The sequence below is a fragment of the Eptesicus fuscus genome, chromosome 23, assembly GCF_027574615.1.
Source record: "Eptesicus fuscus isolate TK198812 chromosome 23, DD_ASM_mEF_20220401, whole genome shotgun sequence".
Taxonomy (NCBI): domain Eukaryota; kingdom Metazoa; phylum Chordata; class Mammalia; order Chiroptera; family Vespertilionidae; genus Eptesicus; species Eptesicus fuscus.
This window is the reverse complement of record NC_072495.1, coordinates 270381-288059: the sequence shown is the minus strand read 5'-3', so window position 1 is coordinate 288059 and position 17679 is coordinate 270381. Positions and strand designations below refer to the sequence as shown.

The window sequence follows — 17679 nt, the reverse complement described above, 5'->3', positions numbered from 1 at the left end:
AGCCAGAGAGAGACAGAATGTTACATACAAAGGAACCCCCATCAAACTAGCAACTGATTTCTCAACAGAAACTCATCAGGCCAGAAGGGAATGGAATGAAATATACAAAGTCATGCAAAGGAAGGGTCTGAATCCAAGAATACTGTACCCAGCAAGGCTATCAATCAAAATTGAAGGTGAAATCAGGAGCTTCACAGACAAAAAAGGACTAAGGGAATTTATTACCACCAAACCAGCAATGCAAGCAATGCTAAAGGGTCTGCTGTAAAAAAAAAAGAAAGAAATAGGAAGCAAAGAAGGAACACAGGGGTAAAAAATAAAAATGGTGACAAATAAGTATCTATCAATAATAACTTTAAATGTAAATGGATTAAATGCACCAATCAAAAGACATAGGGTAACAGATTGGATAAGAAAACAAAACCCATATATCTGCTGTCTACAAGAAACCCAACTCAGAAAAAAAGATGCACACAGACTGAGGGTGAAGGGATGGAAAAAGGTTTTTCAGGCAAGTGGAAATTAAAAAAAAGCTGGGGTAGCAAAACTTATATCTGACAAATTAGATCTCAAAGTGAAGGACATAACAAGAGATAAGGAAGGCCACTTCATAATACTAAAGGGAGCAATCCAACAAGAAGAAATAACTCTGGTAAACATATATGCACCCAATACAGGAGCACCCAAATACATAAAAATACTCCTGGAGGATATCAAGGGAGAGATTGACAGCAATACAATCATAGTAGGAGACTTTAATACCCCACTATCACCTATGGACAAATCCTCTAAATAAAAAATCAGCAAAGAAACATCAATCCTAAATGACTCATTAGACCAGATGGAATTAATTGACATCTTCAAAACATTTCACCCCAAAGCCACAGAATATACATTCTTCTCAAGTGCACATGGGTCATTTTCAAAGATAGACCATATGTTGGGACATAGGCAAAGTCTCTTCAAATTCAAGAAGGTAGAAATCATATCAAGCACCTTCTCAGATCACAGTGGCACAAAACTGAAAATCAACTACAATAAAAACAATCCAAAAAAAATCAAACACATGGAGACTAAATAGCATGCTATTAAACAATGACTAGGTTACCAGAGAGATCAAAGAAGAAATAAAAAAACATCTTGGCAACAAATGACAATGAAAACACAACAATCCAAAATCTATGGGACACAGCAAAAGCAGTCTTGAGAGGGAAGTTCATAGCTCTACAAGCCTACTGCAAAAAACAAGAAACAATGGTAATAAATTACCTAATTCTACAACTCAAAGAGTTAGAAAGAGAGCAACAAGATAAGCTCAGTGTAAGCAGAAGGAAGGAAATAATAAAGATCAGAGCAGAGATAAACAACATAGAGACCAAAAAAAAATAAAATAAAACAATACAAAAGATCAACAAAACCAAGAGCTGGTTCTTTGAAAGGATAAACAAGATTGATGAAACTCTACCCAGGCTCACCAAGAAGCAAAGAAGCAGGACCCAAATAAACAAAATCAGAAATGAATGAGGTGAAATAACAACAGACCCCACCGATATACAAAGGATTGTTAAAAAATACTACGAACCATTCATTCCAACAAACTGGACAACCTGGAGGAAATGGACATATTCCTAAAAAAAATGTAACCTTCCAAAACTCAATCAGGAAGAATCTAAACAGCTCTATAGGCCAATAACTATGGAAGAAATTGAAGCAGTCATCAAAAAGCTTCCAGCAAACAAAAGCCTGGGGCCAGACGGCTTCACAGGGGAGTTTTACCAAACATTCAAGGAAGAACTAAAACCTATCCTCCTCAGACTACTCCAAAAAATTTAAGAGGAAGGAACACTTCCTAGCTCATTCTATGAAGCCAGCATCACCCTAATACCAAAACCAGATAAAGACAATGCAATGAAAGAGAATTATAGGCCAATATCCCTTATGAACATAGATGCCAAAATCCTCAACAAAATTCTAGCAAATCAGATCCAGCAGTACATCAGACAGATGATACACCATGACCAAGTAGGATTTATCCCAGGAATTCAAGGATGGTACAATATCTGCAAACCAATAAATGTGATACATCACATAAAGAAATTGAGAGATAAAAATCACATAGTCATATCAATTGATGGAGAAAAAGCTTTTGACAAAATCCAAGACCCTTTCTTGATAAAAACTCTCAGCAAGGTGGGAATAGAAGGATCATACGTCAACATAATAAAACTATATATGATAAACCCACAGATAACATCATACTCAATGGGCAAAAACTAAAACCATTTCCCCTAAGAACAGGAACAAGACAGGGATGCCCACTATCACCACTCCTGTTTGACATAGTACTGGAAGTATTAGCCATTGCAATTAGGCAAGAAGAAGAAATAAAAGGCATCCAAATTGGAAAAGAAGAAGTAAAGCTGTCCTTATTTGCAGATGGCATGATATTCTACATAAAAAAACTGGAAAGACTCCATCAAAAAACTAATAGACTTAATAAATGAATTTGGCAATGTAGCAGGATACAAAATTAACACCAAGAAATCTATGGCATTTCTATACACCAATAGTGAACTTACAGAAAGAGAGACTAAAAAGCAATTCCATTTACCATCACACCAAAAAAAAAATTAAGATACCTAGTAATAAACTTAACTAAGGAGGCAGAAAACTACAGGACACTGAAAAAAAGAGATAGAGGAAGACGTAAACAGATGGAAGAACATACCATGTTCATAGATTGGTAGAATCAACATCATTAAAATGTCCATACTACCCAAAGCAATCTATAGATTCAATGCACTCCCAATTAAAATACCAACAGCATATTTCACAGTCCTAGAAAGAGCTATCCAAAAATTCATCTGGAATAAAAAAAAAGACCCCAAATAGCCACAGCAATCCTGAGAAAGAAGAATAAAGTAGGAGGAATCTCAATACCAGATTTCAAGCAGTATTACAAAGCCACTGTTCTCAAAACAGCCTGGTACTGGCACAAGAACAGACATATAGGCCAATGGAATAGAATAGAGAATCCAGATATCAACCCAAACCACTATGCTCAATTAATATTTGACAAAGGAGGCATGAACATACAATGGATTCAAGACAGTCTCTTCAATAAATGGTGCTGGGAAAATTGAACAGATACATGCAAAAAAAATGAAACTAGATCACCAACTTACACCATACACAAAAATAAACTCAAAATGGATACAGGACTTAAACATAAGACGGGAAACCATAAAAATACTAGAGCAATCCACAGGCAGCAAAATCTCAGACATATGCCGAAAGAACTTCTTCACTCATACTGCTCCTAGGGCAACGGAAGCTAAAGAGAAAAATAAACAAATGTGACTACATCAAAATAAAAAGATTTTTCACAGCAAAAGAAACCATCAACAAAACAACAAGAAAGCCCACTGTATGGGAGAACATATTTGCAAATGTTATCACTGATAAAGATTTAATCTCCAACACCTACAACTTATACAACTTAATAAAAGAAAGATAAATGATCCAATAAAAAAATGGGCAACGGACCTAAATAGAATCTTTTCGAAAGAAGACAGAAGGAAGGCCAAGAGACACATGAAAACATGCTCAAAGTCACTAGTTATCTGAGAGATGCAAATCAAAACAACAATGCGGTACCATCTCACACCTGTCAGAATGGCTATCATCAACAAATCAATGAACAACAAGTGTTGGCGAGGATGTGGAGAAAAAGGAACCCTCCTGTTCTGCTGGTGGGAATGCAGACTGGTGCAGCCACTGTGGAGAACAATATGGAGTTTCCTCAAAAAACTAAAAATGGAACTCCGATTTGACCCAGTAATCCCACTTCTAGGAATATATCCTAAGAAACTAGAAACACCAATCAGAAAGGATATATGCACCCCTATGTTAATAGCAGCACAATTTACAATAGCTAAGATTTGGAAATAGCCTAGGTGCCCATCAGCAGATGAGTGGATCAGAAAACTATGGTACATCTACACAATGGAATACTATGCTGCAATAAAAAAGAAGGAATTCTTACCATTTGCAGCAGCATGGATGGAACTGGAGAACATTATGCTAAGTGAAATAAGCCAGTCAATGAAAGAAAAATACCACATGATCTCACTCATTTGTGGATAATAAAGAACATTATAAACTGATGAACAAAAAGATAGATTCAGAGGCAATAAAGCATCAAACAGACTGTCAAATTACAGGGGCAGGTTAGGGAGAGGTGGGGGAGATAAGAGATCAACCGAAGGACTTGTATGCATGCATATAATCATAACCAATGGAGGCAAAACACTGGGGGGTGAGGGCATGTATGGGAGTGAGCAATGGTAAAATATGTACACATATAATACCTTAATAAAAAAATGGAAAAAAAGAGAGAAATAAATAAATAAAATAAAGATAACCTTAAAAAAAAAAAAAAGAAAGAAACATTCAAAACTGTGAAGAATTTTTGTGAGTTTATTTGAGCCAACCTGTCAATAATTGTTGGGAAGCAAAATCTCAACAAACTGGGATAATGCTCTGGAGAATGGCAGTTTTTCACCTTGTTTTATACATTTCAATCAAAGAGGTAGGTGGGTTACAAGAAATCCATTGGTGATAGATTAGAGAGGCAAGAGAAAGCAAAGCAGGGAAACCTTTGAGATTGGATAAAAAGTAAAATGATAGACAGGTACCTCTTTTGCTTAGGTGGATGTGGGATAGTTAACAGTCAACAATGAAGTCAATAGCAATGAGGGCTGTGTGGTGTCCACATAGCAGTGCCTGTGCTTCGAGGAGTCCAGAAATAGGGACATTAGTTTCACATTCCAATATGTTATTGCAGATGCAAAAGGAGGATAGGCTCAGTTAAGGTAAAGAGTGACCTTTATCAGGGAAGATGCCGGTCTAGGACATGACTACCCACCATAACTGCTTTTAGTTGAAGTTTTAATTCCAGGCCATCTTTTGTAGTTACTGCAGGTCTCTGAGTGTATAAGGCTGCCCTGCAGGCCTACCCTGAGCGCGTCGGGTTTAGTGTGTGGTCCCTTTCGTCCACATCTCCTCAGGATGTTAACCCTGCCAGAGTAGATCTGGTTGTGTCCATGAAAACTGGTATCATTTCCTGGGCATACATTTTCCTGCATGGTTTATTTAAAATCGACTTGCTTAACATATCATTACTTTAAAAATGGGGTCTATGTAAAGATTAACAACAATTAATATTGGAACAATTGGAACAATATAAGGTAATAACAGTCACGTGAATGTGAAAAACGGGGTCTATGGCTCTGGGCAGCGTGGAGCCTGCTGGGGCTGGATTTCCTTTCTCCCTTACCCACATTCTCACACGTGGACGGCTCCTGAGGCACGGGCTGTTCTCACCTGCATGGGCAGCGGTGAGGCCAGACACTCCCACGTGGGCAGGGGAAGCATTTTGGTGCTTGCCTTCCACCCCGGGATGGGTTTCCATCTCTTCAGCCTGATGACTCACAGGGATGCCCGATCTGAAGGGACCAGGCCCCCGTGCTGCCCAGCATCCTCCGTCTCCATCAGCAGCCGGTGGCCCTTGGCCCTCACACTCTCCATGGACATTTACCAGACAACAGTGACTACAGTAACAGCTGAACACATGACGGAGCACAGACCACTTAGGATTTAATATGAGGCCGCTCTGGATTGACTGAGGACAGCTTCTTCTATTAAAGCAGCCACGGACCACTGCGAGGGAGATGCCCATGGGACGGGGTGGCACCGGCTGTTTGGAGCCCAGCCAGGAGCACGCAGGTGCCACAGGCATTTGAGGAACTTGGTGATGCAGTTGGTGTGGTGTCTTTTTCACAGACCGCCTTCTCCCAATAAGCACACCTGATTAGGACGGAAAAGCAGCCCTGCAAGTGAGGAAGAAGCCAATATACCCCTGAGAGCGGGAGGTGGAGACTGGCCTGTGCATCACCAAACACACGGGCTGTTCTCACCTGGAGTGGCGATCAGAGAGCCAGCACACACTTCCCTGGGGATCCTGCACAGCAACCAAGAACAACAGCGGCAAAATCTCCTTTTTCTAGGAGTGATGGCAGCTACACCAGGTCACACATTTATAAGAACTAATTGTATATTAAGTTTGACTGCTCATCATTTTAATTTTAAATCTACATACACTGAGCGTAATATTGCATGTACTTAAAAATCAAGTTATTTCTTCTATATTATAGAGGCAATGCTTTTCCTTCCCATGAGTTTTCATAATGGCTAGTCACTTTCCTAGGAGAATTCAATGTATTGAAGAGAAGCAAATCTCACTTTAATCCCATCTTGAAAGATGAAGAGCATTGCTGAAACCGGTTTGGCTCAGAGGATAGAGCATCGGCCTGCGGACTGAAGGGTCCCAGGTTCGATTCCGGTCAAGGGCATGTACCTTGGTTGCGGGCACATCCCCAGTGGGGGGTATGCAGGAGGCAGCTGATCAATGCTTCTCTCTCGTTGATGTTTCTAACTCTCTATCCCTCTCCCTTCCTCTCTGTGAAAAAATCAATAAAATATATTAAAAAAAAAGATGAAGAGCATCTTCAATCACCTAAGGAAACATCCCCCTTCACCTTTGTAAAGTGAATATTAACCTAAATAGATGCTAACTTGCTCCTTCCCCAGCCTCCTAGGCCAGTCTGGTCCCTCCTGGCCGGGCAGCTGGCACCTCTGGTTCTCACAGGGGCAGGACTACAATTTAAAAGCAAACAGCCATCTGAGCACTTGGTGGAACAGTGCAGCTGTGACAGAGCCTGTGAAAGTCAAAGGCGGCTCATCTGCATGCCAACACACACATCGGAGTAAATTCAGAAGAGCAATCAGTAACACCTTCCAGTTGAACACTGGGCGGCAGCGCCCAGGCTACAAGGAACGCTTCCCTTTTCACTGCACTGGACACTTCCTCAGACAAGGACTCTAGGCGAGTGCAAGAAGAGGCTTTGTTAATACAAATGCACTGGGAGTAAGACCCATGAGGGCAATGCTGAACACAATTGGAGGACAATCGGGATGCACTCCAAATACCACTGACAGAAGGACCACTTCAGCCTAAAATGAAAGAAAATTAACAACACTGACTTATCAAACTGACATCACTCTAGAAAATATTATTTTTATTTATTTTTTGAAAAATCAGCTTCCAAATATAAGGTTATTTTAAAATAATTCTTTGGTTAAAGTATAATTCAAATAAAAAGTAGAACCTGCTGGAAGCCCTGCATTACAGGGTGAAAATACCTGCCTCTTTCAGCCGCCAGTGGCCATTTAATCAGCCATCAGAGTATGAATCTAGATGTCATGGAAACACTGTATCAGGAACTGCAGGCTGGGGTGAAGCTGTAAGGCCCTGGCTACCAACCAGAGGGAAATGAAACTCAGCTTCTGCATTAAAATGGGCGGTCACTCCTGCCCACCAGGAGAGATGTGGCTTTTTAAGTCACGGAAACTAAGAACCACCCATGCGTGATACTGGGGTGTTACTAGAGCAAAATGCTGCAGACTTTCAAGCCTAGATTGAATCCTTTAGTTAATGTCACCTGTTTGTCTCCAGTAACTTCCTACACGAAAATAAAGGATTCCTTCTGCAAGGAGCCATTTGGTTTTGATCTGCATTTCCTCTCCCTTCTTCTCCTGGCCCCCAACCCTCTCAATCAACATTTGTTCTTAAGGAGTATCAGGCTGAGATAAAAAATAACCAGCCTGCACTTCAGGTTGTAATATTAACCCAGAATTTTGGGATGAATTTGAAATCATGTTTCTTTTAATACACAAACATTCAACATGATTTCCGAAGAATTTCTCATTTGGAGTTTAAGTTTGGTTGTTTAAATAGATAAATGTGAAAAGAGGACTTAATGTGAATTCAGATTTTCAGGCCATTTTGAAAAATAATCTGGATAATTAAAGCAGAGGAATGAACTCTTTGTTTACTCAGTGTTTCCCACCTGAATTATTCAGAAAATGATTTCAGTCTCTGCCTCCTTTTGCTCATGCAGACAACAGCTCAAGGCTCTGTGCACACTGGACCAAAGGCAATGGATTGCAGTCCATCCTGGGACTAAGGCCACCAGAGGGAGGGGGAGGAGAGCCCATTTGGAACTTAGTTCTGTGTAAGTACAGACACAGCCCAGAACATGCTGCTATTGTCCAGGAACCCGCACGGGCGGTATTCAAGCATTGTCCTGGGCACTGAAGGCCATGGAAATGTGTGTAGAGCCTAATGCACAATGTACTAGCAAATCTGGTTGAGCAGTGGCTCATGTCCTTATGGGTAAAAGAATGAATGGCCAGCCAGTGCAGCTCCATGGCTAAGTGTTGACCTGGCACCAAGAGGCCAGTGGTTCCATTCGATTCCTGGTCAGGGTACATGCCCGGGCTGTGGGCTCCATCCCCAGTAGGGGGCATGCTAGGGGCAGCCGTTTGATGTTGATGTTTCTCTCTCATTGGTATTTCTCTCTCTCTCTCTCCCTTTCTCTCTCTAAAATCAATAGAAGCATATTTTTAAAAAAGAAGAATGAATGGCAGCTATCCTAGAGCCAGGATAAAAAACAACCCTTTAATGAGTATGTCACCATTTGAAGATTAAAACATTCATATTAACCACTGGTATCAGCATAGAGTTACTTCCATATTCAGAAGCTGTTTGCACAATGCTAGAAATCAAGATTTGCTTCTTAAAATGTAAAATTCATGACACATTTCTTTAAGTGACTTTAAAACCCCCACTCTAATCCTCCGGCTGATCAGCACACATTCCCTCTTTGTTTCAAGGATCATCAAATTCCCGTGTCAAACAGGCTCATGGACCTGTTTTATACACCAGGCTTCATGCACTTGGTTTGGGAGCGTCTTCAGTGCTACAGTAGCTATCGATTCGGTTTGCACTGATGTCTCTTTGTGTGGCGCCCATCCTCACACAGTGAGCTGCACCACACCTGGCCACCATCTGCTGAACAGACTCTGATAACTGATGTTTTGGCTTGATTGTCTTTTTTTTTTTTTTTTAATGAACTCCCTCTAAATCCAGTCTGAAGAGAAGCCACAGGGTGTGGTTCTCCTAACTGCATCTAAGGAGCCCTGTCTACATATTTTAAATTATCCTAGAAAAGCAAACAAAATGACAGCTCAGGTAGAGTGCGAGCATAACTGGCACCACTTAAACTAGGTCCCTGACTTGGTTTGCACATCCCTCGTGTAGCTGGCGCCTCTGTAGCTGGCCTGGTATGACTGACATGTACTGCCTGTGAGTGGACGACACCCTGCCCCTGGGCATATTGCACAAGAATGAGCTTTTTGCTCACTCAAATAATGTATGTCACACACATCCTTTCAGAACGTCAGCCTCCTTTATAGACTCAAGGGCCAAAGAGGAGCAGCACAGCGATCAGAAGTGCTGGGCTCCTTCGGCGGCAACACGGATCAGTCAGCCACTTCGTGGTTTTCGGTTCTTTGTTCCTACAACTGACTACTTCACACACTTATCTGATTTCCTCCTGAGTATCCTCAAGTGCTTCAGAGAGCAAAAGTGCTTTGTCTGCCCTTTCACAGAGCGTGGCTCTGCACAGAGCGTGGCCAGGGGCTCAGGACGCTTGATCCGGGTCCCTGCCATCCTCTGGGCAGCGTCGGAGCTGCCGGCCCTGGTGGTCGTCTCGATGGCAGAAGTCGAAGTGTAACCTCAGAACAGCTCTTTGCAGGGCCCAATAGCTGATAACCTGAGAAGAACCCTTCAGCTTGGCGCTGCCTCACGGGAACATGGAGTTAAGAGGACCTCCCACCACCACAGGGGCAGCTCAGGTCCCTCCAGCTGGGTGCTGGATGTGCGCCCTCCTCTGGCACCCCCTCCATGGCTGGCTCCTCCCTCCGGGAGCCTCAGAGTCCGGGCCATGGAGGAAGGAAGGCTACAGCCTCTGCAGTAGCAGGTGCCTCGACGTAGGAAGACAAGTCCCGAAAGCCTTGCTAACCAGAAAAGAGACCAGAGAAAATGAGCTTTATCTCTGAGCCAAGTTTTTTCCTATGCACACAGGCTCCATCACGAGCATTTTAAAGCATGAAAGGGAGTGGGCTAAGTTATTCTGCGCTGTTGCTTGCAGCGTGGTGCAGACGTCTTCACTGTTACTAAACACACAAAAAATACGTCTCCCCAAGGCTTTCCAAAGCCTGTTTCCTTCCTCGGGTGTGGCTCATTCTTGTAGCAAGGTCTCTCTCCAGTTGAAGCCGCCAGTGGGTCCATGGGTGAGAGGAAGGATGGGTGGGTCCCTCAGCTGCCAGATTCCAGTTTCTCCCAGTTCTTCACAGGAGCAAAACCCCAAGTACGGAATCTGAAGGAAGAGTAATAAAGAACAGGAAACAGATTTAATGCTGCAACTTTTACCTAAACAGAGATCTTCAGGTGGCCCTTGAAAACAAATATTCATAGGAATTAATAGGGGCTTTGTAGAAAAGCATCCCCCCAAAACCCATAAAGAAAATGAAATGGAAAAAGCTGGTAGGCTCGAGGAAAGAGTAGTCACACTGCAAAAGGACTCATCAGAATGGCTCATTAGATGTGAGCTCCTCCAGTGCGATGAGCTGTCCACAGCTGGCTGCCCTGTAGTGTGGCAGGAAAGAGGACAGTGCATGAAGCTGAGGTGCTGGGAGTTAATTCCTAATTTTAAAAAATATGTTTTTATTGATTTTTAGAGAGATAGAAGGGAGGGAGAGAGAGATAGAAACGTCAATGGGAGAGAAACATCTATGGCTGCCTCCTGCACGCCCCAACGGGGATCAAGCCCGCAACCTGGGCAAGTGCCCTGATCCGGAATCAAACTGGTGACCTCTTGGTGCATGGGATGATGCTCAACCACTGAGCCATACAGGCCAGGGAATTCCTAATTTATAATTGCAAGTCAAGCTAAAAATGAAGCTTAAACATTTCTGAAATTATAGTTAGACAATAGGAAAAATTATTCAATTTTTGAAAAGCTGTTGGTTTGTTTCACCCAGCTTTATTTATTTATTTCCACGTGTATCTGCAACATTCAGCGTTGAAGCTGGTCCTTCCTCACTTCAGGGCTCATGGCTTTTAGAAGCTTATTTTTGTGTATGTGTCCAGAGCTGCATTATAAACAAGACAAAAATCTCTGCCCACAAGCCGCTTACAGAGCAATGGGAAGGTCAGATGCATAAATAAGCTTTTAAAAACATGAGAAAATAATTGCAATGGAGTTTGAACCAGGTTCTCTGGGGTCACATAGAGGGAACATCTGAGTGTTATGGAAGGAAATGGCGGGGGGGGGGGGGGTTGATGGCATGAAAAGGAGGAGTCCCAGGTGTCCGCCAGCCTCCTGGGCTCTCTGTCTCCCTGCCCTCTCTTGGGCTTGCCCTTCAGCCTGACAGTTTAAATCACTGCTTCCCATGGCCTCCCAGCCAGGCCCTCTCTCAGCCGAGCTGTCAGATGCTGCACTTTGGCTCACTCACCGTTCTTCCTCCCACCCACAGCCCCTCAGGGGAAGCCAGTCTGCTTAGACTTAGCTACTTCCTACATTTTAGCTCAGAAACTAGAACTAGGTCAAACAGTTCTTTTTCTCTCACACAAGACCTAATAAAGTACCTTACACAGGATACCACCACTCAGTAATCTTGGTGAGAGAGTCAATAAATGCATCTTCCCAGCTCAGAAAACTCAGCTGTCAGCAGTCACTGAACGGTTCTAAAATCTCTGGGGCCACAGGCCCTGAAACGCAAGCACGATTACCTTTCGGACCATTTGTACGAAGTCCTTGGAGTTCTGAGGTGACAGGCCCTGAAGTTGGCAGGTACATGCTTCAAGGGAAGATGCATGGGCCACAATCAAGATGTTATTTCCTGGGGGGAAAGCAAGAACTGGGAAGACCATTTCTATCAAGACACATGCAAACGTTGTAAACACTGGAAGCCAAGCCTGGGCAGGGGCAGGCATTCTCAAGGACACAATGTGGCCAAACAATATTTCGGAAATAACTTAGTATTGTGAAGGCAGCCTAGTATTATTTTAAAAAACACTTTAATCGTGAAATAACTATAGATTCATAGGAGGTTACAGATGTAGTTTACACGCACACATCAAATCACTGCTAACCTTTGACAACATGGGTTTGAACTGTGCAGATCTACTTATGTGCAGGTTTTTCATTAGATGCTGTAAGTGTATTTTCTCTTCCTCATGATGTTCTTAGTAACATTCTTTTTTTGTAGCTCACTTTATTGTCAGAATAGTATTCATACATAAACAAACAAAGTATGTGTTAACCGAAGGCTCAGTAAGGTTTCCAGTCAATAGTGGCAAATAGTAAAGCTTTGGGGGATTCCCAGCTGCATGGAGGCCGGTGCCCTTAACCCTGTGTCAACTTTACATGCCATAGGCATCATGTTATACCTAAGTATATGCACACTAACACATATTTACATATTGTGTGGTACGTATATAGATTATGTATGCTACACATGGACGCACACACACAGGCAGCGAAATCCATGCACCCTCCACCGGCAGCTTCTTGCCTAACTTCTACGCTTTCCCAGCCAGGAAATGCACATGGCCCAGTGCACATCGCTCACTTAGGTTCCACCAGGTGGACCCAGTTCCATCACGTGCAACCTTCTGTAAATACCACCACCACCAAGATACAAACCTGTTCTTTGCCTTCAGTGTGCTCTGTTCCGAGCATTACAGCCCCCCCACCCGCCCCGCCCAGTGGTTTCATTAAATACTGTGAGTGTATTTTCCACATTGCTGCACTGAGACCTTCTGGTTGAGAACATGCTGGGTCTCTTTCTAGTAGGATCTCAGAGTGGTAATGAAGTGAGCGATAACTGAAAGGGGGAATCACTCATAATACTGTTGATGAGGGATATCCATTTTGGTGTATATAATTCCAGTCTTTGCTCTGTAAAGATTCCTATTTTAACTTGAAAAAAGCGATGAGAATGTATATACTCTTCTGTAACCTACCTTATTTTGACTGAACATTTTATAGTGAATACTTTTACATATCATTAAATATTTGAGTTCAGTGTTTATAAAATTCAATAGCAAACAGATTTGAGTCTAACAGAACACTCCTTGGTTGGGGGCAGCAGTGACGGGATGTGCATTTGCATAGGGATATTTGTGTGGGGATGTTCACCCACGTGGGTCAAATTATAGGAAAAACAGTGGTTTGCTAAAGAACTTCTAGAAACTGTACTGGGGAACCTCCTCCATCACAGAGTGCAAGAAACATCTAAGTTACTTCATATCAAAACTGAGTCTGGTGTATTCCCATGGTATTCAAGGGAATGCTACAAATTTAGCATGAAAGCATATACAAGAGTCTGGAAATATTTATTAAGTAAGTTAAAACATCTTGACTAGCCTATTAACCATGATGGAGAAATGGTCACATGTTTAAATATGGAGTCCAAAATAACACCACTTACCTTTACTTTTACATTCACTTATTATTTCTTTTGTTACTTGGAAACTTCTACTGATGTAAGTGTCATAGGATTCTGAAACCACTAATTTGCTGACTGGAATATGAGGTCTGTAATAGAAAATGAACAAAGGCAATAAAACATTTTGATCCTAAGACAAAGCAATTGATATTACTCTTAAATTTTATTTCAAGACCCTTCTAAAGTTCCCATAATTCTGTTTATCCATTTCCCTAGAAGGGAAGGGGCAGAGTATTCCCACGCTTAGACATGGGGTTGAAATGTACACAATGTTCAGAAATAAAGGCTATGGGTGCACAGTGTCAGAGAGACCAGCTCAAAGTGAGTCAGTGCAGGCTTCACTTGTTACTAGTAAATGACTGATAAGCAGCCTGGCCAGTTTTACTGACCATCAGTCCCAGGGCACATAGCCAAGAGGAAGCAAAGTGGAGGTTAGATCTCATTACCTATTCAGAGCACCAGATATTTCTTATGCCCCTTTTTAGTAGCCTTACAAATAATAACCCACAAGGATAGGTTTTATTTCTTAAAATGTTGTTCCAGCTTTATTGGGATATAATTGACATATAACATTGTATAAGGTTAGGTGTATGACATGGTGATTTAATACACATGTATTGCAAAATGATTAGCATGGTAGCCTTATCTAACATGTCCATCATGTAACATAACTACCATCTCTGTTTTTGTAGAGAGAATAATTAAGGTGTACTCTTTTAGCAATTTTAAAGTACATAATATCTATTATTAACTACTAGAGGCCCGGTGCATGAAAATTCATGCACTGGAGGGGAGGTGCCTCAGTCCGGCCTGCCCCATCTCACAGTCCGGGAGCCCTCAGGGGCAGGAGGCGACCTGGTGATCAGGAGAAGGCGATGCCCCATCACACCTCTGCTGCTGCCATTGCCGGCAGCACAAGCCTTGGCCGGCCCTGGTTACCTGAGCCTCAGATGGCCCTGGGTAGCTGACCAGCCACCATCCGAGGCTTGCCTGCGCCTCGGGCTGGCCCTGGGTGGCTGGAGGGCTTAGGAGACTGGGGGACTCTGAAGACAGGCCCCGGGTGGCTGGCAGGGCTGAGGGGACTGGGCGCCGCCATCTAGTGGCTGTGGGCGCTGCCATCTTTGAGGGTGTGACAGTCAATTAGCATATTCCCTCCTTATTGGCTGTGGGTATCACCATCTTTGTGACAGTGTGAGGGTCAATTAGCATATTCCCTCTTTATTAGACAGGATAAGTACATTACAGTCATATACATTAGATCCCTGGAATGTATTTATCTTGTAACTGGGAGTTTGTGCCCTTTGACCAATATCTCCTGTTTCCCCCCAGGCCTGGTAACCACTGCTCTAGCATCTGTTTCTCTGAGTTTAGTTTTTGTAGATTACACATAAGTGATGTGTTTAGTTGTTTCTGAGATCCTGTTTTCCTTTCCTTTGGCTATAGACCAGAGGAGGATTGTTGGATCATCTTGTAGCCTATTTTTAACTTCTTCAGAAGTCTCCATTCTGTTGTCCATAGGCCAGGTACCACTCTATAAAAGGTTCCCTTTTTTTTCACATTCTTGCCAAGAGCAGATAGCTTTTACATTTTCATGATAAGCATTGGAATAGGTGTGAGGTGATAACTCATTGTGACTTTGATTTTCATTTTATTGATGAGTGATGTTAAGCATCTTGTCATGTACTTGTGGGCCATTTATATGTCTTCTTTGAAAAAATACCTATTCGGTCCTTCCGTCAATTTTTTAACCTAAATTTCATTTTTTCAATTACAGTTTACATTTACAATATTATTTTGTATTATTTCAGGTGTACAGCATAGTGGTTAGACAATCACATATTTTACAAAGTGACCACCTGATATTTCCTGGACCCTTCCTGGCATCGTACATTGCTATCACATGTTGTTGACTATATTCCCTGTGCTGTCTTTACACCCACCCCCACGACTGCTCTGTACATACCAATTTGTACTTCCTGACCCCTTCACCTTTTCACCCATCTTCCCCTCTGGCAACCATCGTGGGTCTCTGTGTCTATGCGTCTGTTTCCGTTTTGTTTGTTCATTTATTCTGTTCTTCAGATTTCACATATAGGTGAAATTACGTGGTATTTGTCTTTTTCTGACTGGCTTATTTTACTTAAAATAATACTCTCTGGGTCCATCCATGCTGTCACAAATGGTAAGATTTCATTCTTTTTATTTTAAGGCCAAGTTATATTCTGTTGTATATTGGTACCACTTTTCACCCACTCTTCTATTGGTGGACACTTGGGTTACTTTCTTATCTTGGCTATGTAAATAATGCTGCAATGAACATAGGGGTGTTTATATTCTTTTAAATTAGTGTTTAGAGTTTCTTTGAATATATGTCCAGATGTGGAATCACTGGATCATAAAGCAATTCCATTGTAATCTTTTGAGGCCTCTTCATATCATTTTCCACAGTGGCTGCACCAGTCTGCATTCCCACCAACAGTCCACAAGGGTTTGCTTTTCTCCACATCCTTGCCAACACTTGTTGTTTGTGGATTTATTAATGACAGCCATTCTGACACATGCAAGCTGATATATCACAGTGGTTTTAATTTGCATTTCTCTGATGATTCGTGAGATGAGCATTTTTTCATATGTCTATTGGCCATCTTTACATCCCTTTTTTAGAAGTATTTATTCAGGTCCTCTGCCCATTTTGTACCTGGGTTGTTTTGGGGGGGGGGTGTTGTGTTGTATGAGTTCTTTATAAATTTTTGTATATTAACTCCTTATCTAATGTATCACTGGCAAATCTTTTCCCTTTAAGTAGGTTGTCTTTTTGTTTTGTTGATGGCTTCCTTTGCTGTGTGAAAACTTTTTAGTTTGATGTAATCCCATTTGTTTATTTTTCCTTTGTTTCTGAAAGGGTTAAAGAGAATAAATGGGGCAGAGAAAGACTTACTGTGCTGAGCAGAGATCCTGCAGAAAGCTTGCAGCCTTGAGCACAGCACAGCTCAGATAACCAGGAGACACCTGGCATGGGAGGAACCAAGGACAGACTGGACCCTTACGTCAGCAGAGCAGTTTGCAGCCAGCAAGGATTAATAAAAACCTACCTCTCCCTGCTCTCTTCCCTGATGCATTTCTCTGTCTCAGCCCACCTGCACCCAGGTGCCCGAAATAAAATCTCTTTTGATACATTATGGCCTCATGTCATAGGTACGCGACCCTGGCCCACACTGGACCTTTCATTTGGTGCTGAAAACCTGGGAAGGTCTAGTGAGGGTCTGGTAAGAGCCATCACAGAGTTCCAGCAACAGGGCACTTGGCACTCGGAGACGTGATCGTCCGGCTCCTGAGCTCCTCTTTTGTCCATTTCCAAATCCTAACTGACCTTGACAGTCCCCCGCAGGCAGGCAAGTGGTCTGAGGGCCTGTATGTCCAGGTTTTTCACACTCAGGACACGTCCTTCTCTCTGTGACAGCTGCTCTCCCTCACAGCTTTTCCTTCCCCTCAGAGGGAAGGAAAAAAACTCTGAGCCCTCAGAGGATCTCAAATCCTCCTCCTCGTTCACCACTTTGATCTCGCCGACCATCCCCTTGTCCCCCAGCCTAAGACTCCTCAGGCAGCCCACCCCTACCCAGCGGATCCCACCGCCACCACCCCATCTCACACCCGCTCCGGAGCAGCTTTCAGCTCTCTTCCTCCCCCGATTCCTGCACTAGCCTTAAAGTGCCCCTTGGAGAGATTGCTGGTGCCAAATCTGGCTTCATGTCCAGGGCCACGCAGATACCCTCGGCCAGCAGGCCCCTGCCCTCCCAGTCAGAGCGGGTGCAGCCCCTAACAGGAACCCACAATGGAACTATCAGGAAGGGCAGGCAGGTCGCAGGACTCAAGACCACACTGTTCTCTGCCTAGAAGGACTGGGAAGCACAGCTCACAAGCAGTTAATTATTTAAAAAATTAGCAGAGGTCACCCATGAAAGACATGAAGATCCGGCAGTCTTCCAATCTCGCCTTACAGAGACCATGAGAAAATACTCCAATCTCGACCCTACAAGCCCAGAGGGGACAAACCCCCCAACGAGACCTTTTAAACATGACCTTTAGGGTCTTTAATAACAGAGACAAGTAGACCCAAATCCAAAAACAAGGATGAGACCAGGCCAAGGCTGAAGCCCAGAAGGAGGCCTTCCAGCTCCTAGCCACCGCTCTGATGACCCC

At 42.8% G+C, this 17679-nt stretch overlaps 1 protein-coding gene across 1 annotated transcript in view; it reads right to left on the bottom strand.

The window, feature by feature from the left end:
• Window positions 1-8553: 8553 nt before the first annotated feature.
• Window positions 8554-17679, bottom strand: part of UBASH3B (ubiquitin associated and SH3 domain containing B) — a 158466-nt gene continuing 149340 nt past the window's right edge. The window contains exons 12-14 of the mRNA XM_054712552.1: window positions 13462-13568; window positions 11759-11868; window positions 8554-10343 (exon numbers count right to left, since the gene is read on the bottom strand). Coding sequence (XP_054568527.1) covers window positions 10206-10343; window positions 11759-11868; window positions 13462-13568 — 355 coding nt within the window. The 3' untranslated portion in view covers window positions 8554-10205. The remainder of the gene's footprint in view (window positions 10344-11758; window positions 11869-13461; window positions 13569-17679) is intronic.